Here is a 26,008-nt window from a genome sequence, read left to right as displayed (position 1 = left end):
TTTAGTCAAAGCACACAGAAAGAGAAGGAAAGGGAGAAAGATCCTTTTCTCCTCCCTTTTCCCCACATCCACAACCCCCTAGTAGCTATCAGCCCAGGAGACAGTGGCATTAATTTGGGAAGTTTTGCTCAGGCAGACCCAGAGCAGAGCCCAAGCCCCTCATTTTGTGTTTTCTCATGTGCTTTGATTATGCCAAAGTGCAGAGCTTTCTCCCTTTTCTTTTCTCCCTTTCTGCCCTCCAGCAATTCTGTGCTGAAAATCACACAACAAGAACTTCAGTGGAGAAACACACTCTGTGAAAACCTCAGCTGTGGCGAGCCAATGCTTTCCAACAGAGGAAAAAACAAAAAATATTTCCATCAGAAGCTCACAGCCTGCTCCAACACCAAGATTCCAGAGGCAGCTAACTTTAAGTGCCTCGTATTTCTGCATATCAGGGTCGTCAGTCAGGCACCCAGAAAACAAGGAGCACAGGAGTAATGATCACCCCTGACACGGCTGGAGTGACTTATCCAGCATGACACAGCCCTCATGGCAGCCCTATCCATCACCTCCTCGGGCCAGCATTCCTGGAGTCATTTTTTCCCTCCAAAACATCAATACCAGCTAACATTTTTTAAACACTGCCATCCATTTCAGTCAGTCTTACTCTTCATAATTTCAGTTTCTTTTCTGGTGGGAAATTGGAGTGTATTTCACAGTGTGAAGTGTCAGGAGAACAACTGCGTCAAGGAACAATGTCCTTTCCCCTGCCACTTATATTTGTTTGCTCTAGCAAGATGTACACAGTCACCCCAGCAAGAGATTAACTGTTCTGATGCACCACCACAGCCTGAGCACCTCCTAGACATACTAAAAACCTCAACATTCAAAACTTCTGCATGAGCAGAAATCAGATTTTTAGGTGGTTTGATTTTGCTACCCAGCCTTCTGCTGCTTTTTTTTTCCTTCCTTCACAACATTGGATCATTTAGATAAAATCTTAATGGTGAAGCTGCTGCTTGGCTGGGTTCTCCATGCCGTTGCCTTGGCCTATTTATATGCAATAATCTCCCCAAGAGCTTATACTTTTCACTTTTATCAGGCAAAAAGCATGCTGCAATTAACATATAGCATCTCACTCTGTTTACTTGCTACTGAATCCAAATACTCAGGGGCAAGCTGTTAGCAGGGAGAGAGTAAAACAAGCACAGAAAATCCATGCCAAGCCCTAAACACACAGGGGTGTGAAGAAGCCCCCCTTGCTGTAGAGCAGCAGGGGAATGCTTGGAATCCTCTCCTTAGAGGGACCTGCAGATATTCCCATGAGGAGCACAGCTCCAGCACTGGGAGCTGCTCAGAGAGATAAGTGCTTTCCCAAAACAACCCAAAAAACCCCAAAACGACCCCAAAGAAGCTCTCTGCTAAGAACACACACCCAGCAATTGAGCATCCCTAAAGTTCACAGAGTTACCAGGTGTGTGACAGTCCCTGGGGGTGCTGTTGCATGCAGGGACATTAAATTACCTTCCCCAGTCCTTTCCTGCCCTGTCTGCTTTGACCTCCCATTGCAGTGCCCAAGTGTCCTGTGGCTCCTTGCTGCTCAGCTGGGACCTCAGCACAGCAGGGACAGGCAGTCTGTCCCCAGATCATCCCTCTCTTTCTCCTTCTGGCAAGGTTTTGCCCTGTGGATAGGGATTTTCCCCCCTCTCAGTGCAAGAGGTGCTAACTCAGCTGTAGTGTTAATTTTACTTGGGCCAGAAGAAGTGATCAGTTGGTCTGTTTATTCTGTTTAATCTTGACATTGTTTGTTACCAGGTCCAACTTCTGCTTGATCTGGCAGGAAAACAACTCTTATTTTAGCTACTATAAATATATAATAACTATATAATATAGTTGTTATGCACCTATCTTTTAAAAAGGGTGAAAAGCAGTCTCCTCTGCCTATTTCATGTGCACACTCATATGATGACATGTCAGTTCTTTACATCCCACTCTCAGAGGAAAGGAGATTTAGCTTAATGACTATTTGCAGAGGCTTTTGCAAAGAGCTAGACTGTCATTTCTCATGTAATCACAGCCAAAATAACCTGCTGTTGTAAGGAATCTTGGAAAGGACTTTGGTGATGTGAAAATACTGCAAATCATTATTGCAAATAAGATTTAATCTGTATAAAAATCTGTGTCATTCTTGGCATGTACCCACAAGGTCTATCTCCTAAGAAAAGGTTTGCCTTGAAAGAGAAAAGCGAATTTGTCCTGCCTTAGAAGAGGATTTTAAATGATGGGACACATTCCAAGAGAATGTCTGAGAAGAAAATATGGAGACTGCAATCCTATGATCAGAGTGATAATGGTTTTGGTCCCTGATTAAAGGGAAAAATTCCACTTTGATGTGCTCTCTGCAGCCAGGAGTCATGGTGAATAAGCAAAAAATACCAAGAAATGGGCTTGAGAGAAACACAGAAATTAACTGGGGCTTGTGGCCACTGGAGTCAGGCCTGCCCTGCCTCAGCATGGCAGTGACTGAGGCCCCAATGGCAGGTCAGTCAACACATTTCCATTGGGACCATGAAGAACTGCAACCCAAAAGGTCCAAAATGGTGGCAAGGGCAGCTGTCTCTCAGGATGGATGAAGACTGCGGTGCTGTTGAAGAAATATGTAAAAATCTTGCAGGAGTATCTAGGGGAGGTATTCATTGAGGTGCTTGTACTGTATGGGAGATAAATTTGAATTAGACATCCTTGCTTGAGGTGATCTGCATTTTGGACCTGGCTATCTCACAGCCAGAATTAAAAAAAATAATAAAATAAAAAAAATAAAAAAGAGCTCATCCTACAAAGCATTTCATGTGAATGAAGGCAATGGAGATAAGGAAAACAAAAACACAGGGATAATTCCCCTTGGTGCAGACCCAAAGCTGTGAGCGCCCTTGGGAGAGTGTTTTGGGGTAACAGGGGGTTCAAATGGCACCAGTGACACTTTTCCCCACGTCAGCAAGATCTACCCTCATTTCATTTAGAATCTGACAAGCTCTTTCGCCTGGAGAAAAAGAGCTATATTTTTCTGAAAGCTTAATTTTTTTTTCCTTTCAATGTCTTTGCAAACAAAATGCCTCAATGCCTCCTGCTTACAAAATGTTTAATTTCAGGCTAAAGAGGGGTTTAGCTTGAATTTCAATATTATCAATCATTCTTTGTGATTTTAAAGATTTTATTTCTCTGGGAAACTGGAAAGATTTTACTTTAGATGGAAAAAAATAACTTTTCCTCAGTGGACCAGTGAATTGCAAATCATCTGCACACTAAATCTTCTGTATGCTGGTAACATCTGTTCAACAGTTGCCTTTTTTCAAAATTTACAGCAGCACACCATGATAGCCATGTCTTTCTGTCCCTCCTACATGCAATCCTTCACTTTCTGCTTTGCTCTGGGAGCTGTCTGTACTTATATCACTGCAGCAGAAAAATGTAGAACATTAGCATCTGTTAATCCTTTTATACCTCAAGCCTTCACATGTTTGTCCAACTCTGCATTTCATTGTGCCTTCATGTCTCTGGAATAGCCTCAAAATTCCAGATACAGCAAAATAACCCCTGAGTGTATCCTGGCCCTGTGGTGCTGCTGGGAGGCTATTTTAGAATTAAGATAATTCAGTGGTTTAAGTGTGTTTGCTGGATCCCTAGGAGCAAACTTTTACCCCACTTTGCAGGGATTTAGCCATTCAGATGTCATTAATATCAAGCCATGCTGCTGAATCTACATGTTCTGTAAGGGAATAACCTAGATTTGAGTGCCTTGCTTTGCAGCAGACATTTATTTCAGCACACAATAGAAAGGATGAAATGGAACTTGACTTTAGCCCAGAGTGTTACTGTGGCATGACAGAGGAGCAATGAGAGGCTGAGGAATATCTAGCAGAGATCTTCACAGTAAATTTGGGCCCTGGATTTCCTTCCACACCACATTTTAAAGCCTTTGTGGGTTAAAAATAGAATCCCAGAGTGGCCTGAATTGGAAGGGACCCACAAGGGTCATGGAGGGAGAGTTGAGAGATCTTCACAGAGAGCTGCAGTCAGTGGCAAAACGGGCAAGCTTGCTTAAGTGACATGGGGTGAGAATGAGAGTCCAGCAAGGAGGCATTTTGGCACTAGACCTGTTGGTTTTCTTCAAGAAAATATGCATTTTATAAACAGAATTGAATATGCATCAGTGAAAAGAAAAACGCGAAGAAAAGAAAAAATCAAAGAAAAGAAAAATTCAAAGAAGGGAAACAGCACTGGAAGTTGGCAAAGTTAGAGCATTCTTATTTATATTTATATTTGAATAGTTAACAAAATTACAGAAAAGAGAGTGGTTTCAGTGGGAGGGGATCTGCCATGAAACAGCCAAATGCTCAGGCCATTGCCCCAGCACATGGCAGTCATGGTTTGAAGTCAGGGAAAATCAGCCAGCTCCAAATCTGCCCATGAAGCTCAAACCCAGCAGAAAACGTCCCCAAATCACCCTGCCCCTTTCACCTGTTTTACTTTTGCCTTCTGCTGGGCCTGTTCTGCTGCCTGTGCTCCAAACACACCCAGTGCCTCTCAGAGCATTCCTGCTGCTTGCAAGCAACATTTATTCAACTCATTTCATTATCAGGGCTAGTGGGGTCCTCATTTCTGAATGCAAAAGATGAGCACTGTGGGGGATAATAAAAGAGAAGGGGCTCTTGAAGTCACCTGTGGGTGAACGTGAGAGCTGTAAGGGCTGCACCACCACTCCTCAGTCTCTCAGGCAAACCCCTCCCTGCTCATGGACTGGCAGGCGAGTTATCCAAACCCCGGGGTCAAAATCATCATCACAGTTCTCAAAATCATCATCACAGTTCTGTGCTGCCCCACCCACCCTGGGGGTGCAGTGGGAGAGGCAGCAGCCACTCCTGCACAAGGAACCACAGCCAATCCTGCACTATTTGCACTTGTAGGTCCACACTGCAGCTTTCAAAGTGGCATTTGAAGTTGTAGGGGCTTCTAAACCTTCTCTGAACAGGGTTAATTGTAGAAAACTGCAGAAAGATTGCTGCCAAGGCTTCCAGGCTAACACTTAGCTACGTGTGCCTGTGCAGGATATCAGCAGATGCCAGACAGGTCTACCTGTACCAACAACCCTCTGCTCTCCAACCAGCTCCTAGAATAGAATCACAGAATCACAGCTTCATTAAGGTTGGAAAAAGCCTCTAAGATGATTGAGTCCAACCTCTGCCCAAACACCACCTTTTCAACTAGACCTGAGCCCTGTGTGCCACATCCAGTCAATTCTTGAACACCTCCAGGGATGGTGACTCCACCACTTCCCTGGGAAGTCCATTCCAATGCTTAACAACCTTTTCAGTGAATAAATGTTTCTGATTTCCAACATGAACCTCTCCTGGCACAGCTTGAGGTTACATCCTTTTGTCATAAAACAACTCATAAAACACAAAATGACCAAAGCCTGACACTCACCAGGCTTCACATAATCAAATTTTACAAGTTTCAAAAGCAACTCAGCAATGACTGCAAATTGCTAAAGAATAAAGTAGCAAATGATAAATTGATTGCCTGCTGGTTCTTTGTGCATTAATTTGTGTTATGGCTTTCCAATCTGAAATTGCTTGAGTAGATTTTTGCTGATTGTTTTTTATTTTTAGCTCAAATTGCAAAAGAAATGACTGTGGTAACCTGAATGCATCAAGTCTAATGAAGAATTGATCAATTGTCATATTGTAGGGTTTTTCTGAGCACTGGTTACTGGCCTATCTTCTCAGGATGAAAATTACAGTTATTAGCCAATTACCAACTAAGAATGGAAAACTGAGTTGTTTTGATGACAGAAAGATGGAAGAAAACCTGAAATGCTGCCTGTCTGCCTTGTTTACCTGGGGATGGAGATGCACAGATAACATTTTCAGTTGAATTATTCCCTAGCAAAAGAACTGAGATCTGGTTGCTTCCCCCTTCTCTTCAGTAATGCTATTTTTTTAAAGCATGTATTTCACTAAAAGGTATAACTTTATTTCATAATCTAAAAGCATGTTCTGGCTGTTATCAGGCAAGAAGGAGGTGGAAGAGTAGAATGAAAAGCTCAGCATGGAAATGGCTCCACAGAAATAAAAAATTGCTAGGATTCATCTCATCTGGTGAGAAGCAACTGTTCTGCATTGTCAGTGTCTGAGGAGCAGAGTGGTTCCCATTGAGAATACTCCATCTGGCAATCTGATTTTCCTTTCTTTTCTTTCTAAAGAACAGAAAGTGCCAGTGCTATACCTCCTGTAAGAAACACCATGTAGACCGTGGTGGAAGAAATCCCCATCCCATTCCAACCCATCCTGCATGGGAAACCCTCCCACAGCCCCATCACCCATTGAGGGACAGGGCTCATTTCTGCTCATTTCCTCTCTTCTGAGGACACAGGCACATTTTTAAGACAGCAGAAGCTTTAAAACACACAAACCTACACTGTGATCAAAGTTAATTCAGTGTAAATGAGAAGAAATCAGTAGGTTTGCCTTCTGCATGGCTGATCCTGATCAGAGCACAGCTGCCAATAATGTGCACCATATGGGGCAGCAATTGTCTCCTGTTTGTTCTGTGCGTCCCTAATCCCCTGGGAACATGCAGATCTGTACCTGCAGCTCTGGCTGGATGGCCTCAGAAAGGCATTGGGCTTTACATATATATAATTATGGAGATGGTTTTTCTTATTATGGTAATTGCATCCCAAAATGTTGCACAGGTAGCAGCTGTAAATGTGGTGAAGACTCAGCTGATACCAGCTGAGCTGCATTTTCTTTTACATCAAAAAACAGCTTATAGCTGAAGGCCTTATAGGTTCCTGAAACCTTGCTATTTTTATTGATGGTCCTACTCTTCCTGGTAAATAAGCAGAGATCTGTGGAGCAACCAAAGCAGAGATGACCCTAAACAAAAAACAAAAAACAAAAAACAAAAAACAAAAAAAAAAAAAAACCAAACAAAAAAAAAAAAAAGGAAAATCAGCGCCTGTTAGAACTGAGACTTAAATTCAACTAAATAAAAATAGCAAATACATTTATCTGGAGGTTTCTGTATAGAGGAACTGAAAGCCTTGCTGTTTCATGGTGTGAATGGGCATGACCAGACCTCTGTCAGGTGCTAGACACACAACCAGGCCTGTGAGATTCCCTGGAATTCCATCATGGCCCAGGGAAAACGCTGGCTGGAACTGATACAATCCTGTTTCCATAGGAGGAAGGCACTGACTTCTTTTAGGTTTGAAGATACCATGACTATATGTACCCAATCAGTGCCTTTCAAAAGCTGAAGAAACAAACAGTGAGGATTGCTGATAAATTTGGATTTTAGAAATCTATTAGGCTTAATGTCGCAATTCCACGGTTGGGAGTACACGGCTTTATCTTATCACAGTGGCCAGGCAGGCTGCTGGCTATTTCTAGCTCATGACCTTTTATTTCAATATTTTTTAAATCCATCCAGAGTGCTATAATGCATGAGAAGAATGTTTTGCATCCACAGCAGGAGCTGCTATGTGCTCGAGCCTGTGCTCGAAACTCTCCAAGTTTCACACAGCCCACAAAGGGATGGAGGACAGGGTCAAAGAAAACCTAAATTTTAGTGGAGAGATCCTTCCAGGTTAGTGCAGTAGCTGGGAAGTGGAGCATGTCTGTGTGCATTACTGCAGCACTGTAACAAATAAAGCCTTACTCCAAAGGCAGGAGGGAACCCAGCCATTCATCCTAAATGTCAGAGCCCTGACAGAAAAGCCCATTATAAACACGTGAGGAGCTAAAGCCACTGTTGTGCCAGTGAATGGGATGAATAACAGCAATGAATAATAGCAAAACAATAGCAGGAAAAATTGCCTGGTCACCCTGCATCCAACAGGGGCTGAATCACAGCCAGGCCACACGGCAGACCTGGAATTTGGCAGCGCTGAGCTGCCTGCACTCAGAGTGCCCTTATCTGCTCACCAGCCCCTGCTGCAGCCTGGAAGCACTGACAGCAAGGGAGTGCTGACACCTTCCCCTGCATAATATCACCCACATACAGCACTGCATTGAGGAAGTGCAGGAAGATGTGGCCAAAATTCAGCATTATCCATGGGGGCAGTCTGGAAAAATGTGTGGCTCGCAAATGGTAATTAGCCAGTGTCATAGCTGAGGTGTAGAAACACCTCCAGCTCTCCATGGAAATCAAATTTCCATCTGAATAGAGCCCAGCGGCTTCTAAAATCAAAACCTGTGAGTTTGTTTTTGTTGCTTCTATTTAGGAAAGCTAAATTTGTGACTGCATGCTCAGCTGAGATTAGGAGGTAAGAAAGACCCTTTTCCTTTGATTTCACTTTTTCATTCTGAGGGATAAGAGCAAAATAGACCAATCAATAACAATAATTATAATTTTCTTTTTATTGATTTTTATTGAGAAGCCCTTAAAGGCATCATGATTAACTTAGAGAAAACTTGAGGAAATTTATGAGGCTTTGAATTCTGTTGTGACACAGCAATAGTAAGTGATTTCTATATTCAGATTCTCAACCTTCCTAGCTTTAGGACTGAACCAGAATGAGTGAGGAGGAGATTTGGTCAAATATAATAGAACTATTGACAAAATGTGGCTTTCCTGTTTTGTTTTGTTTTTTTTTTTTAAGTGGCACACTTAATAAATAAGGCTGCATTTTGCAAAGCAGGTACACAGACTTCACCTGGCCTGTACAACTGCCCATTGCTTTTTATCCATGTGCTTTTTATCCTGTCCTTTTTGTGTCCACCACATTATCCATGAGCAATTTCCACATTGATGAGAGATGCCAGACAGTGATTCTTGGAGATTGAAGCATTTTAAAAGAAAACAATTTTGCCGGACACTTCTTGCCTCATTTACTTCAGTTGGCCACACATGCATTGTCCCCGAAAAGGAAACATTCCTTCATCTGCTCTGAAGAAAGTGCTCTCTGTCCCATCTGCTGTGACAGTTCTCCAAAATCCACTGTAACCTGCCAGGAAGCTCCTCAGACTTTGCTCCCACTCTCACAGGGCCCCCTTGTTTTCACCTATTTGATCAGCCCCTCCTGACACCTCCCCTGGCCCCACACAAAATGCTTCTCTGCCTGTCCCTGCATCCTCCTGTGGGAGCTCTATGCAGCTCATTATTCTGCAAATTATTCAGGGGATACACAAACCAGAAGAATATCTCACATAATCAATTCCTCCTTTCTAAAGCACAAGTTAAAAATAGAAATGCAAGGCAAGATAAGAGATAGGAGCGTGAATAAATAATTGTTTGCTCTGGAACTGAGCATTGGCCCTTGGTTTGTCAATATCTTTGCTTTACTCCACAGAAGACCAGGATGACAAGTGACCTTGTTCCCAAACAAATGAAATTCAGATGCATTATAAAGCAACACCTTCAGATTGTAGGTTTTTTGTTTTGTTTTGTTTTGTTTTTTTCTCAGATCTGCCTGTTATTCAGTACAAATAACATGTCATATTCTTTTCAGCAGGTGCTCAGCCTCTTGCCTCTTCCTGGGTCAAAATTTCTATAATTACATTCATTTTGCACAATGGCTCATTTGTCTCTATCAATTTTGCCTTATGAATGCTTTGTGACTTGTTCAAGACCTGGCCACTACAAGTGTGTGGTGTTTGTACAATGGGCTCCCTTATCATTTCAGTTCAGTAGGAGGCTCCTCTGCTTCTGAAATCTCTGAAAATAGCTTTATTTATTAGCTATCAAGGTTTTTTAATACAGTTATTATGTTTTATCTACCAGAGAGGCACTCATGGTTCAAGCACTTTAATGTAGTGATCACTGTCACATTCACAACAAATTTCTGCCTCTGAATATAATTAAGAATGAAAATTTTTGTCATCAGCAGGAAGAATAATTGAAGCAAAAATCTTTAAAGTATCAGTGAAACAAGGGCAGGAACTCTTATCTTTAATAAACTGTCAGGTGTTCCTTAGCTACAAATATCTACTAATAGATGTTTGCTCACCTGGAACGTGCACCCACCAAAAGGAATTTTTAAATGTTATGAGATCAGTTGGATTCTATTGTAATTTTGAACACATCCATTAAGAGCTTGGAAAGAATTTCCCTTCCCCAACATCTGCCCTTCCTTCTCTACACAAACTCTCTTTCAATGTGTGGTAAATGACAATTTGGGGAAGTGATGGCACTGACATGCTGAAAGCTTCAGAAACTCTTACCTGAGGTTTTCTACATCACTGAAATCCAGCCCCTGAGCATGGAAGTGGCTGGTGATTAAAATGTTTCCTTCTGTTTCTAAAACAGAAATATAAGAAAGGGAACAACACATCCTTTGTCTGCAATTAATTTGGAGTTATGGCTTATTATTAGCCTCAGCATTTCAGAATGAGTTTTCCAAATGAAAATATTTCATAATTTTCCCGTGAAGAGAAAGTCAAACACAATGGAAAAGGTCCTGTTCCACTGTGGACTGTAAGAAACAAAAAGCAGAAATGTGAAAATCTGCCACAGAGGGAGAGACCTCAAAAATTTACTGTATGTCATACAAGTGTCAAAAGTACGTACTCATACATAATTTGAAATACATATTTTTTTAATGTATGTATGCTTACATACATGTGCCTACATGTATTTTTGGGGCAAACTCCAGATTGAGTTCTCACAAGATGGGAGATGATGGCAAGAAGGAAATCTGCATGCGGGGACCCATCATTCCTGATCACAGAGCAATCACAGCCCATCAATCACCAAACGCTGCTCTTGGTTAGCATTGCCTGCATCAGTCACTGGCTTTTCAATCATCCGCCACACAAAAGTTATTTTACAATTTGCCAGCTATTTCCCAAGGCTTTAGAATGCCCTTTAGATATATTGTGTGGCTTTGCCCAAAGCAAACATGCACCTCAGGCTTGTGGACTATATTTCTTGCAGGTTTTCCTGGCTGCCATCACCTATTGATATTATTTGATTTGCAGCCGCTATTCAAAGCAAACAAACAAAATCTCACAACTTCTTAAACCTTCCTCCACCTAAGCCACTGATATTTACTGGGAGCAAGAGGGATGGGTAAAGCTCTATTACACTTGTACTTATCTGTCTTTAGAAATAAAAGCAAAGGTTTAGCAAGTTATTTCCTTATGATTTTTCAGCCTGCCACTCTTAAGTTTCCTGGCTTTATCTCTGATATGGTTGATGCTTCTTCCCATAGCCATAAGCAGGAGGGACAGACCCTCAGCAAAAAGACTCAAAGCAGCATTTTTCTCACCAATACCTCTGCCCAAAAAGTGTACAGGGACTCAGCTGTTTGCAGAGCATCCAGCTTGAAACAGCAGCGGGTGTTTCCGGTGTTAAATGTGTGGGCAGGGAGGGTATCCCGAAGCAGGGAGTCTCCCAAAGTGATGATGCCCTGTGTTCACCTTTCCAGAGTCATGTTTGGCACAGAAAGGGCTTCCAGGCTGCCCCCAGGACCTGTTGACACAAACATCTCCCCAGCTGTGGTCACATCGATGTTTCCTTTAGCTGAGAGCCAAACCATGTGCCCACAGCGGCACATGCAGTTCAGAGACCCAACTCCTGCTCATTTTCCATGGGATATTGCTGGATGCTTCTGCCTTCTGCAGGAGGCTCTCCTCCCCCCAGCGAGCCCACAGGCTGCCCCTCCTTTCCCACACATTAACAGGCGACTCTCAACACCCAGGCATTAACAGCAGCATTCCTGATGGCTTCGATGGAGACAGGCTTCTCCCCAAGGAACCTGCTCCATCACGCCACCAGAGTTACTCAAATGTCATTTTCACTTAGCAGATACAGCAGGTACTATTATCTGTTTGCTTTCAGTGTCAAAAAGGAGCTACTCAGTGTCTCTTTGCCACAACTTTCTGACAAAAAATTGTTAAATTAAAAAAAAAAAAAAGCTTTTGAGTCGATAGTAAAGCAAACAAATGTTTATGTCTCAGCAACAGCTCCTTGCCTATATTGAGTTGGTGGTAGTTCAAGAAGCAGCTCTTTGCAGGAGACTAAAGCACCAGGTACATCCAGCATTTAATTCCAACAGCTCTGGATAGAGCCACAAAATCTCACTGCAATGTTTAATTTCTTCCTGAAGGAAAGCAGAATGGTCACAATGACCAGTTCCCAAAAAAGCCAGATTTTTCTTTTTTTTTTTTTTTCCATGGGCCCCTTAAATACAATAGTAAGAATAGAGCTGAATTAAATTAAATTTGTTATCTTAATAAAACAAATATTTCCTTTTTAAGACAACCTAATCTGCATAGCCCAGAGTAGCACTGGTTCCATACTAGATATGAATGTGGACATGAAGGGGAACAGCTGGGATGTTGTTGTTGTCCATAAGCTTGACACCTGCACCTGAAGTAAAAAAGAACAGGAAAGTTTTTCATCTGATTTGAATGTAGCCGCAGCCACCATAAGGTACAAGTGGGCATCTCTCAGATGAACAACCAACAGGGCTCAGCTGTGCCTTCTTGTTGTTTTCTTTTAAATAACATTTTTCTTTTAAATAACATAATAAAGTCTGATTACATTGATGCCTTTATTCATTTATTTCTGCAGGAAAGCCAGTGGTAATTAACTCGCACCGCAGCCTGCAATTTGCATGTTAAAGTTGACAATCACCCTGCCACGGGGCCATAATAAGCACCATTTTACAAGGGGAACTCAGTAATTGAGGGTTTGTTTTGCTCCTGGCTCGCTGCAAAACCTGGGTGAGGCTTTTTGTGCCACCAGGGTCTGCTCTGCGTCAGGCAGGGGACAGAGCCCATCAGGCTGGCTCCGGGGCAGTGACAGCAGATCAATTTGCCATCCTGCCTCCCCAGTGACAGCCTGCCAGCACAGCCAAACCCAGGCACAGCTACAGAAACACGCTCTGGCAGTGAGCTCAGGGTGAAACACACCTTCAGAGGTGGCTGTTTGAGACAGGGCTCCTTTGGGACCAAACACATGGCTTTTTGTCCCAAATGCTGTTAAATTTACTGGATGAGCACCCCTCTCCTGAGGGACCTTGGAGGTGTCCCCCATGTGCCTCCCTGGCCTCTGCCAGGCCCACCTGCAGTGTTCAGCTCCTCTGGTGATGATGTGAGAAAGCCTTTTCTAAACTACTGCAAACAAAACCATGAAAAATAATTAGCCATGTGTCAGTGTCTGATATATTTGCATTGTTTAGACAGAGTAGTTAATCACTGGTAAGACCACAACATGTGGTGTGAATTTGGATTATAGCTAATACATATCAAGCAGAAGGCTATTAGTTACATCTAAAGGCACTATTTGATATTATTATTATTGAGAGACTGAATGCAATTAATTATATTACAATGTCCTTGCAAGATTCCTGTGGCAATACCATGCAAAGAGCTGTTTGCTTTTAGATTCTTTTTCCTTTTGTTCAGACAGGAGCTAATTCAGGCAAGCAAAAGGCATAAGGAGCCAAGATTCTGTTCCCATTAACACTCCTGAAGCCTTGAGTGGTACTGGAGGGGTCAGCAAGGGTCTGCATTTTTTTAAGGGGTTTTAAATATAGGGTAAACTTTCAATTTTTGTAAAATAGTTGGTCTGCTGAAATGTCACATCTTCCCTTGGGCTGAGAATTAGCAAAGGACAGTCTCTATGTGGTCTCCAGAAAGGACTTCTGAGGGAAGGAATTTGATCCCATATTTAATTAGAGGTGCAATATTTCCAAGTGTTCCCTCTCTGAAATGTCTCTTACGTATAGGAAAGAAAAGCTTAGGGCACTTCTTTTTTATTTAAAAAGGCAATTGTATTAATTCAGCAGAATTTTGCATTGGAATTGCAATGGCTTTGACAGTTTAGTTCCCTGAAAATTGCAATAAAGCCTTCGTTACACTACATTTTGTCCCCATTTGTCTTGTGTACCATTGCCTTGCCTTTGGCACAATCAAAATAATCTTTAAAAATACTGCCATAAATGGATTGACTTTGACCTTCTGAGTATCTTGTCAATAAAATAAAAATGATAAATGTGTTTCAGAGTGCCACTGGCGCAATATTAAAGCAGAGTTACAATCTGAAAAGTGACATTTGAAAAATTAAGTTGTGGGGAGGGGTCTTATTCTCTGTCAGCAGTGCCACATAAATAAGCTCTATTTACAGTGAAAAGGGGTGATTTTGCTAACTGCCAGCTTGTGCAATTCCTGTGATGTGGCCTCTGCCTCTTACATCATCATTAGCAATTAAAGATTACTGCAGCAAGAAATTAGCTGAGCCTTCTGCTGCTGAGGCACAGAGCAGAGCAGCTCCACCTCAGTCCCCTCCTATGCCCACTCTGCAGTGCTGACTTGGGGAAAAGGGACCTGGCCTCATCAGGGAATGGCTCAGATAACCAAGAAAAGGCCATTTTTGATCAGCTCTTTGGAGATAAACAACTTCTAACAGAATCACCACAAGGCTTCTTTTTATTAGGTGAGAAGAAAAGAATTGAATATTCTGTAAAAGTCAAGAAATGTATGAAAATAAACAGGGCAGGTGAGTAAACAAACACACGTCAAGGGGCAGCAGGTTTGATTCAGACTTTGAGATGCACACACACAAGCCCTGATGCGCTTGGCTTTAATGCCAAGCTCAAGTGAGTCTGACCTGTAGCTTCAATATTTGCAAGCCTAACTTGAGCTGATTTCTCAAAACCCTTTACTGTTGTTTTTATACCACTTCTTTTTTTTTTTTTTGTCTTTTCGATATTTCTTGTTCTGCATCTTCTCAGCACATATTTAAAAGCATTGAAGAGCGCTTTGTACTTGAGCATCAATTTATATCATGATTAAATCGTTCATGCATGTAGTAAATGAAATTAAAACCCCACATACTTTCAAAGGTCACAAGGCTTTGGAACCCCAAAACACGACTTGATTTCTGAGGAGGAGACACTCAGATGTTAATCCCTAAAATTAGGCTGAAATCACGTTAAAAGGTGAGGGGGTTTGGTCCTGATTCAGATATGATGAAAATCTAGATAACTAAAATCTTTATGTTACTAAGCTTGCATCTTGATATATTTAAATCTGGATTTGTTTGCCTTGAAAATTATCCCAATCCTAAAATGAATCAGAACATAAAAGGGTATAGGATTGTCGTGGCTGGAAAAGACAGTTGTCTGCTAAGGAAGGCAGGAGCCTTCCTTCAAATGGAAAACGTAAACCCTCTCCCTCCAAATTATTATAATTTTTAAATTAAGGGGCTCTCATGCAAAGATATGGGAATAGGAATAACAGTTCTTTACTAGGAAAATTAAAATACAAATGGAATAGTACAAAAAAAAAACCAACAGTGATAGAGTCAGAACACGATCTGACCCCCCTGTGTGTCAGGGTGGTGGCACAGCCCCATCCCATGGGGGCTCAGCCCTCCTGCAGTGCCAGCTGTGGCTCTGCTGGAGCAGGGATCCTGCACAAGGGGGGAGTTTTCCTCTGCAGCTCCAGGGCTGCTGCAGATGGACCTGGTGTCCCTCTGGCAATGCAGGGCAGCACAAAGCTGCTCCTCTGGGAATGCAGTGGGTAGAGGCTGCTGTGGTGTTCCAAACCTCAGATTATATCCAGATAGGAATGCTTGGCTCCTCCCCCTGGGCAGAGCATGTCCCAGTGGGATGATGGAATTTGATCAGCCCTGCAGGGGCACTCAGTGGCCCATTAACAGAAGATGATTAATATTTAATGGCCCATTAACAGAAGATAATTAATAATTAATGGCCCATTCATAGACGATATTTCCCGGGGGAGGATTGGTTGTGGAAGTGATAAAGAAACCTGCCCAATGAAAAGAAGATAACTGCCCCACCTCTAACAGATAGGAATAGAACACACACCCCTATTTCCAATCTCAGACAAGAATTTAGGCAGCTATTAGTGGCATCTAAATTAAAGTGATTAACTAATGACTCATTGCCCTCTCCATCCTTCCCAGCTCCCGAGTGCTGGCCCGGGGGACACCGCATCCTCCGCAACCCGCGCAGGAGCACCAGCTTCGACTCCCTGGAGCTGCAGAGGGCAGGCAGCCAGGAGCTGGTGTGTGACCACTCCTTGCCACCGGCATGGTACCGCCTCATGCTCGGCCAGCGGCCCGTGGAAATGCCCACCAGATGTGTCGAGGTCAGCAGAACATGAGCTCTCCCCTGGGGAGCTGCAATAAAACCCTCTGGGGGGGTTTCCTTCCCCATCCCTCTCTGTGCTGTCCTAGGCTGTGTATCCAGTGGGGATAGGGGGGTGTGTCAGAACCCAGGACATTCCTCTGACTGCCCTGGAGGACTTGAGACCCTGGCAAGGGGCTCAGAGACCTTGGCATGGAGTCAAAAACACCTGTGCCTTCAATTTTAACCCATGGAAAAAATGAACAACTTTGTATGAAGAGTTACAAGCCACAAGAGTTTGAGTAGAATGATGGTAAATTTGTCACAAGGTGAAAAGGTAGAATTTTGGGGTTTTTAGAATGGGGTTCAAGAGGCAAGATGGAGGAATCTGGGCGTGTCCTCTTCTTCTTCTTCTTCTTCTTCTTCTTCTTGTCCTCCATCTTCTGCTGTGATGGTGACACTTTTGGATTGGTTTAAAGTAGAGACAGACTGTCTAACATAGATGATAGGTATTGGAAAATTATTGTAAATAAAGCACACATAGTTTTAGCATAAAAAGATAACACAGTCAGTGTGCCATGAACCGACCTGCTGAGCAGATCTCAGCAGGTCAGAGAAAGATGTAAGAGATAAGAGAAAATAAACAACCTTGAGAACCAGAGCTGAGGAATCTCAACTTCTTCTTTGGTCGTGGGGCTGGGAAAAAGACTCTTTAATACCTTAGGAGCCATTTCACCAACACAAAACCCGAGAGGGGTAGTAATGGGAAAAGCACTTGAATGATGATGATGGAAATAATAATAATAATAATTACAAGAATAATGGCCGCAACAATAAAACCAACAGCAACAAAACCACCACCCTCACCATCAAAACCAACAACACCACTGTCACATGCAAGGACATCAGTCAGAGACCAGGATCCCCATGGAACAGCCAATATTCAGCCAGGCTAGGAAATATTCCAGCATAAAGCCAGGTGTTTTCCAGCTCCACAGAGAGATTTTTAGTAAACCATGTATGTCACCTCAAGCTGTGCTTTTTCCAAGCAACTGTATGGCTTTAGGAATGGATTCTGCAGCCTGACTCTTCTCTCATATAAATTATTATGAGTTAAGGACTGCTTCTGCTGATGAAATTAGAAGAGAAAAATCAGAAGAAATAATATTTAAAGAGATCTTTGGGGAAACTGAAGGAAAAGTTAAAGTTGAATCTCTTTCTGCATTGAATCAATTCTTACATTCTTTAGTTTCATAAGTATGCTAATGGCTTTGTGGAGCAAAAAACCCTTCACCATTCTCTGTAAAAGAGACAAAACAATAATTATCTGGTTTTATCTGTGTTTAATATGTATGACAATAATGTTTGACTTGCAATCATTGTTGCCAGAGCAACTTGAGCCCCTCACTAAAGTCACTGCCACCTCAAATATCCCAACTGCAGGAGGTTAGCATAATTTCAAACATAAAGTTAAACAAAATTATTCAGAAAATAATAAACTAATTACCATAAATTACTTAAAAGATTAAATATTCAACCTAGGGTGCCAGGATCTTTGGTATGGGGTGATTCTACTCTAGCTGGAGAACCCTCTCAAAATTAGCAAAAACATTTTATATCCATTCAAACTGGACCTGTGAACTCATCACAACTGAAGTTTACCTTAATAATTTAACATTTAGTGAAATGTTAAGAGATAGTCGTTATTTCTGTAGAATTTTTAACACTTTGAATATATAAACTATAAATCTTATTGACATTAAGTGGTGGGCTTATGATTGAAAGATTAATTTCATGGCATCCTCAATTATCCCAATGCACTATGAAGTTTTTCAGGTTGCTCTATAAGTGTACAAATATATTCTATAATATTATTTAATTTTTCATTCTATTTCAGCAATTCTGAGTGTGCAGCAGTGCTCAGCTGCATGAGGTTGCTTTCTAACAATGCATGCTTTTGTTTCTTTTAATCTCTTCTCTGGAGTTTTTCATTCAGGTTTGTGAAGGTATATTCATTAGTTTAGTTTCTTATCTTGTCACATAATTCTTGCCATTGGTTTCTTCATTATCCTCTGAATGACAGTAAATCTCTTCTTCGCCATGCTGATGAAGGATTACATCTGTTAGATGTCAAAACTGAAAGAATACACTTCTTTTAGATCTTCACCTTCTAAATCTGCCTCTACATTCTATCTCTTCCACTTAATTAAATCATTGTTTGATTTGGTTTTCCATTTAATTTCAGCAAAACCTCTGGAACAAAATAATTTAAATTAATAACTGTGCAGCTTCCACTCCTTAATAAGCAGTTATTATTGGACATTCCAGTCTGGCTGGAGCGAGCTGATTTTAATTAAAAAAGTCAAAGACAAAACCCTGAACAGATAGAAGAGAAAAGAGACCAAATAAAGCCTGACAATACAGCTGCAGAATTAAAAAGTACATTACTCCAGCACCTTGTAAAATATATACCCAGTGATAGCATGTTGATACTGGCCAGATACAATTAGCTGCTTATCAACAGATGAGATTAACTTCTTAATTCACAGTGCTGGTAGGTAAGGACTCCTGCCACCCAGCTGAGCTCAGGAGGGATTTAAGCCATGCTGGAGATTTGGAGCTTGGGGGAGAAGGGTGGGAGGACAAATGGCACGTGCTGGGGGACACGAGGGAGGGGAGCTCCCACAGCCTGACTCCTCCAGACAGCCTGTGCTCTGAATCTTGCCATGAAATAAACCTCCACAACAAAAATACATCCCTGTCTGCATGCTGTTTCACAAGCACAGGGAGTGTTAGATCCAGCAGGTCACACAGGGGGGTTGTGAGCCCCAGAATGCAGCCCTGCCACAGCTCAGGGGCACAGCAAACTTTGCAATGGAAAACGAGCAGCAGCTCTTAAGGAGCTGCTTCCCATCCACTCATTTAATTAAAAAAGGGGGGAAAAAAAAGGGAGAAAAGACAGAAGAAAACCCCACAAGCTACAAAGTGGAAAAAAAGACAGAAGAAAAACCCAAAAGCTTTTATGTCTGAGAAAGTGAAAATATTAATTGCATTCCTGAACTTATCATGCCTTGAATCCAACTGCTGTCCATAAACTTATTCTTCCAGTGGCAAAATGTTTTTGATTGAAGGAGCTTTCCAATTTAGGCTTCGCCTACTGAATTTCTCAGGGCAGGTAACAAATGATCCTGACCTCCCTCCCTCTATTTCTTCCTTGCCTTTCCCCCCATGCTCCCAAAGGAGGCTCAGCAATTACCAGATCCTGGACATGCACTCCTGGCCACAGCCATTTCCCTATCCAAAGATATATTGTAGTAGAAGTCCAATAAAAATTTGCAAATTTTGGATCCTCATGTGTTGAGGCTGCTGTCACAGATCATGGTTTGTTCTTCAAGAACTGCCAAATCTTCTGTGAAAGGCAAAAACACTGAATGAAAAAAAGTATAGTGGAGCTTTTAATAAGATTAAGTCACTATATTAAGAAGCAAGAAACAATGCACAGACATGGCCAGATCATAGTAAAATGACCTTCAGAGGAAGAACAAAAGATGTGAAAATTAAAGCTCAACAGAAAATCTATTAAAAATACAGAGAAGTACTTAACAGCCAATATGGGAAAACATACATCAATTACAGAAAATCCAGCTTCTGAATTCAAACAATACAGGGTATATGCATACACCTGGATTCATGTACATATGGGCAAGCCCCGTGGGAGGCACAAACATTAAAAAGAAATGTGAGGGAACATCACACACTAATGTTATTGAAGCTCTGCTCCACAGTCAGATAAAAGATCAATCTGTGGATTACAGCGGAGCAGCGCTGCCTGTAATGCTGCCTGTAATGTAAATTCAAGTGCCACACCACACTCACAGCAAAGCCAGAAATGGGCTGAAAATTCTCTTCTTCCTGTGGAGAAGTTCCACTGGCCCCAGGTGCTTGTCCTCACCAGCAGCTGAATGTCATTTTCTGGAGGGAATGGCAGGATAGGGGAATAATTTCATTTTTTGCACATTAACAATCTCCAGCAACCCCTGGTTCAGAGACTTCTGGGTTCAAACACTTCTGGGTTGTTCAATTTTCTTGTGAGGGCAAGAGGAGGGGCAGACCCTGATCTCTGCTTTGTGGTGACAGTGACAGGACCCGAGGGAATGGCCTGAAATTGTGTCAGGTGGGGTTTAGGTTGGATATTAGGAAAAGGTTCTTTCCCCAGAGGTGGTTGGGCAGTGAACAGGCTCCCAGGGAAGCGGTCACAGCTCCAAGAAGTGCAAGGAAGTGATCCACAGATCCTGACAGAGCTCAGAAGTGTTTGAACAATGCTCTCAGGCACCTGGTGGGACTCTTGGGTTTGTCCTGTGCAGGGCCAGGATTTGGACTTGATTTTAATGGGGACCTTGTGAGTCCCTTCCAGCCCCACAGATTCTGTGATTCTGTGATTTAATTTCTCTCCCATGAGCCAGCCCCATAACTGCAATTTTTTGACACACACATTCTGTAGTGAGCTTTTCTACAGGCTACTTATGGAAATGAGACTCTGTTTGAGAAATGTCCAATAATACCTGCCTGTGATGGGTTATCAAGATAACTTCCAATGCCTTTCTTCAGAAATTTCATCCTCTGAATGAGCAAAACCCTCTCCAAATCTGAGCATGCTCTAAATTCCTGTGCAACTGAAAATGTGCATGTGTAAATGGAGGATGTGTTATGCAGTAAGGGTGGGTATTTTCTCAATAGTTTCATTTCTAGCACTATAGGTTTAATTTTTTACGTGTATACTAGGATCAAACACAAGTTTAAATGTTAATCTTTGGTGTATAAAACAAGGTCATGTTAAAGCATGGCAAATCTAACCTTAATGTGCCAGTTCCTAGAGGAGAAGATTTTATTTTCCATGCTTAGTTTCATTCCCTCCTCTTAAACCTCTTCTAGAACATTTTATACTCACAATCAAAACACAGCACCTCCGCTGCATGCCATTAATTTATTATTTTGTTTCAATTATTATTTTGCTCTGAATCCAGCCCCACTTTGATTTGCAATTGTTCTATGAATTTAAAAGCAAGTGACACCTTCAAGGTATTATTTAATCTTTAATTCTTTCTTGAACACTTATGTGAATATTCCAAATCATAATGCTAGGTATGAAGAGGCTTTGTTTTTCTGGATTGTTTTTCAGACATTTAAAACCTCTTCTGTAGAAATTACAATAACAGCCTTTATTGTTCAGAGGCATGTGCTTAAAAGAAAAACAAGACAAGCACCAGTTTAATTGCTACTACAGATATTCCTGACGTAAACTGATTACTGTGGAGTTTGGCCCCAGACTTAAATTAAAAAAAAACCCCAAACTTATTTACTTTAACTAACTACAAAGAAATTAAAAAAAAAAAAAGCTAAAGTAAAGTTTTGAGTGGATAACAGATGCAAAATCATAATGCTTTAACTGCCAACCAGCAGCACACCAAAAAGCCTTCCATCTCCATCCAACTAAAACAATGCATTCCTCACATATGGTGCTACTTATTTTTAACAGCATAATTTCAGCAATACCCAAGTGACAAGAACAATCGAGCTTGATTTCTTTGTGCAATTATGAAGAACCACAGTGTCCAATCAATCAAACTGGTTGATACTCCAAACCCCAAGCAAATGGAAGGAGACATCATTGGATTAAACAATAATGGCTTGTCTCCCTTGTTTTGGCAAAGGGAGAAAACATTTTTTTTTTTTATTGTTTAGGTTTTCTAAATTGGATTATTTAAATTATTATCTGGTGTCTAATTAGGAATCAAAAATACTTAATGAATGCTCACCTGCCACATTGAGGTGTTGCAAAGATTAATTGGGTAAGGTTTATAAAATGCTTTGAAGATTAAAAATACCACTTAATTATGATTGGATAAGTATGGAAGGATACTAAAGAAGACTGCCAAAAGCCTGAAGTGTCCCTTCTGTGTTGGAGAAGTTCTCCTTTGTGCAATCTGTGTCGCTGGACACCTGAACCTGTGGAGTTTGCTCTCCCATAGAGGCAGCTGTGTAATTCCTCCTTCCTTTTGGAAATGCTGCTGAGTGAGACTCCCACGTCTCTCCAACATCCTTAGAGGAGCAGTGACTGCAGGCATTGCAGGTAAATGCTCTGTTTGAAATGCCAATCATTTGCTACCTCTGTATTCAATTTTCTGGTTACTCTCCCAAATGACAGCTACAAAATTCAATGCAAATCATGCCACAGTGGGGACTTGAAAGTTTTGGCTCTTTGAAGCCTCTTCTCCTAGATTATTCTTCTAAGTTTCTTTGCTTTTTTGTTTTGTTTGTTGTTTTTTTTCTCCCATTCTTATCTCTACTGCTGGTTGAACACATGAATATACATTTGCCCTTGCCTTCCCAGGTCTGTCTTCTAATTCACAGAGGCCTCATGCAGCAAATCCTTTTGGCTAGTGTGTGGCAACTTGCCTGACTCAGAAGGACCACATGCAGCTCATAACAGAAAATAAATTCATGTGCGTCATAGAGCTGCCAGGAAAACAGAAATACTTGATTTATACCAAAATCCTTCCTTGGCCAGCCTGTAATCCTGTATCACAGTTTGTTGCAATGACTTGCTGTCTCACAGTCTGATTTTTTTACCCTCAAAAGGGTTGGTCATTGCTTGTAATTTGTGCATGTTATATAACAAACTGTCTCTCAAGTGGTTTCAGTTTTTGGCCAGGGCAAATGCAGGAGATCCCCGTGGGGGTTTATCAGAAAGCTGCATTCTGACATCTGTGATGCCAATCCACACTTTCTCCAGCACTGAAATGCCTCACAGACTGCTGGTGAGGATAAAAACAGAGGGGGAAAACCACCATCCTCTTCTTCCAGCATTTCAGTTTTTCCTCTGTGTGTTAACAAGAGATCCAGGCCCAGTTTTATGTATGGATGACTTTCTGTCTTTTTTCACAGCCAGAATGCACTCACATCTATTCATCTCCATGGCCCCCAGCACAACAGAGAGATGGGTGTCTCATTAAGGAATTATCTTCCCAGCACTCCTGCAAGGCACCAAAGGCTATTACCATCTCAGCCACCTCCACCTCTGGTTGAGAGATAAGAAAGTGAGGTACACAGAGAGTCAGTGATTTGTTATTTGCCCAAGGTCAAGCAGCCAGGGAAACTGAGGCACTGTGTGTGCCTGGCCAGAGGCAGCTCAGCAGCTGCACTCCCAGTGGAGCAGCACTGACATGTTGGCACCAGTTACATTGGTAAAGGCAGCATCAGATGGATGCTGTAGCTCATTTTAAGCAACAAAAGTTATTTTACAGAGAATTGTAAGAGTATTTTTTCAGTTGGGATGGGTAGGTTGTGCTGTGTCTCCTCACCAAACCCCATGCTAGAAGACTCTCTGAGTTTGCACACATCCATTGAAATCCAGTGCTCACTCATCCCTGCTGCTCTGCTCCCCATAACTAATTCTTCCAGCTTGTGTGGTTCCAAACACCTCCAGGGTGAACTCACTAATACCTGCATTTAGTGCAATTTCAAAAAGAATGTTCCAGTCTGGCAATCTTTAAAGAGGCACTGAAGCTTGTGGTTTCCTTGTGTAAGAGGAAATTCAGGCTGCAGGTATCACACCCAGATGAGGATGAAGCAGAGACCACTGAGCTTCAGTTTCCATTCTCCTCCTTTCCCATGCTGCTTCTCTGGATGTTGTTTTCTCCACTCTCCCAGGTCATCACAAGTGTATGCTCATAAGCATGCTTTGGAAACGCGCTTCTCCACACCACTCCTTGCACTCTAGGTCAAAAACTGACCAGGATGCAATAAATTCCCATCATCTGTATTTTTACCAGCACAGAAAACACCCGTGTCCCTTAAAGCTGTAAATAAATAAACAGAACAAACCTCTTTAAACTTACACACTATGTGGGTATTAAAGAAAACAAGGGAAGGGATTGGTCTAAATTCCATCTAGAAGAATTTTTATGTTGGCCCCTCTTCTCCTTTGGTTGCACGGTGCTGGAAGGCTGCTGCTCCCCAGGGAACTCCAGTGCCACCTGCAAGACCACCAGGACACCAAGCAGGGAAGGCAGGGTCAGCCTCTCTGCTCAGCTGCTGCTACTTTTCAGGAGGAAAAAAAAACCAAAAACCCAACAACCTTGGACAATTTCAGTGGTGTCTCTCTGGAATCCTTGTTTTCAGAAGCCTGACTATAACTGGCTCCAAATGGAAATCAGACTGTGCCATGTCACGTTGTTGATTGTTTCTCTAGTACCCTGGCTTTCCTGGGTGTGCAGCCCTTCTCCCCTGCCCCTGCTTCCTGGCTTGAATAGCTCCCAGGTACAACCCAGACCGCAGGAGGGAACTGGTGCGTGACTTAATAAATTTATCCTTTGGCTTTCACTGCTTCCCCTGCTGTCACAAATAACTTTTGATCTTGAAAGAGAAACAGCAAACCCGGGCCAATGGGAAAAAATGCTGGGTTTTGGGTTGGTTTTTTTTTTTCTCCCCCCAATGTGATTTATAGCCAAACACACTGGGAAGAATCACGTTCCCCAAGCTGGACTAGTAGAGATGGTTCACTGTCACTGGCTGAAGAAATGCAAAGTGACAGCAGCAGTCACGCTCTGCTGAATATGACTGATGTCTGAGAGCAAATTATTGTCAGTATTTGGTAATAATTTCCAAACTTTAGCTCAAATACCTCTGTGCTTTGCATATTGGCAAATGCTAGGTAATGGTGCAGAAAAATGAGTCACCATTGTAATTGGCTTTGTATATTTAATAAGGCCCTGATTACACCTAATCTCCTCACTGAGGTGCTTAAATTAAAGACAGCTTTAGAGAACCATGTTCCTTTAGTCAGAGGAGAGAGCCTGACAGGTACAGAGGGCAGCTCAGATCTGAGATTCCTGAACACACATCCCAAAGCTGGGAAATGGAAATCAATCTCTCCTGGCCATGACTCAACATGCTGTCATTTAAACCATTTAAGACCAATGCCTTCTGCTTTGGGATTTTCTGTATTCAGGAAATTTGTTAATAGATAAAAGCCTGAAAGCAAAAAAAAAATAAAAAAAAAAATTTAGACAATTAATTCATGCACATCCTGCACATATGTTTTGTCCATCTTCATATGTGTCTCTCTTCAAGAGTGAGGGAGAGGTACAGGCCCCACAAATGTGTCCAGGGTGTGCTGGAAGGGCAGGAGCTGCCAGCAGCAGGGCAGCAGATGGTTTGGGGGCAGGTGATCTAGCTTGATTTCATGCTTTCATCTTCTTCATACAAACCAACCAAAGCCAGAGGAAAATACTTTGGAATCCTGTTATTGTGTCCTTTAAGCATTTTTATCTGTGTAAAGCCACCTCTCAAAACCGAGCAAGACATTTTTATCCCCACCTACACAGCTTTTTCACTGACCCTCCAGGTTCACACAGGCTCTTGGGTTTTAGTGATCTCCACTTTCAAGAAGGGAATGAAATCTTGTGATTTCAATGAGGATTATTTGGGCAAGCTTCCATCCATTTCCCTGCACGTCTTGTCATCCCATTCACTTTTATTGTTTTCACTTGGTACCGGAATTTTTCCTTTTTAAATTTAACATTTCACTTCTTTAGGTTCCTCTCCTCTCTATTTATCTTTCTTCTCTGATTTCAGGATTTTGATTGGAGTAATTTTGGTAAGTTTTGGTCCTTTTCACTGCGCCTCATTTCATCTCAGTCCATTTGGTTGTAGCCACTCCATTTCCTAATTTTCTGGTTTTTTTCAATTGCATTGGTTTTGATTGTATCTCCCTTCCAGAGTGTGTGTTGGTCTTTGTTCTCTGATTTCAAGATTTCAACGAGGATTATTTGGGCAAGCTTTGGTCCATTTCCCTGCACTTCTCATCATCTCATTCACTTTTACTGTTTTTAATTAGTACCAGAATTTTTCCTTTTTCATTTT

General features: G+C 41.9%; 1 protein-coding gene across 1 annotated transcript in view; it reads left to right on the top strand.

Moving 5' to 3' along the window:
• Nucleotides 1-26,008, top strand: part of LOC118688922 (von Willebrand factor D and EGF domain-containing protein-like) — a 171,110-nt gene that overhangs the window by 22,416 nt on the left and 122,686 nt on the right. Inside the window, exon 2 of the mRNA XM_036386867.1 lies at nt 15,922-16,106. Coding sequence (XP_036242760.1) covers nt 15,922-16,106 — 185 coding nt within the window. The remainder of the gene's footprint in view (nt 1-15,921; nt 16,107-26,008) is intronic.

This window comes from Molothrus ater, chromosome 7, assembly GCF_012460135.2.
Source record: "Molothrus ater isolate BHLD 08-10-18 breed brown headed cowbird chromosome 7, BPBGC_Mater_1.1, whole genome shotgun sequence".
Classification (NCBI taxonomy): Eukaryota; Metazoa; Chordata; class Aves; order Passeriformes; family Icteridae; genus Molothrus; species Molothrus ater.
Note: the sequence above shows the minus strand (reverse complement) of the source record. Positions and strands in the feature narration are given on the sequence as shown.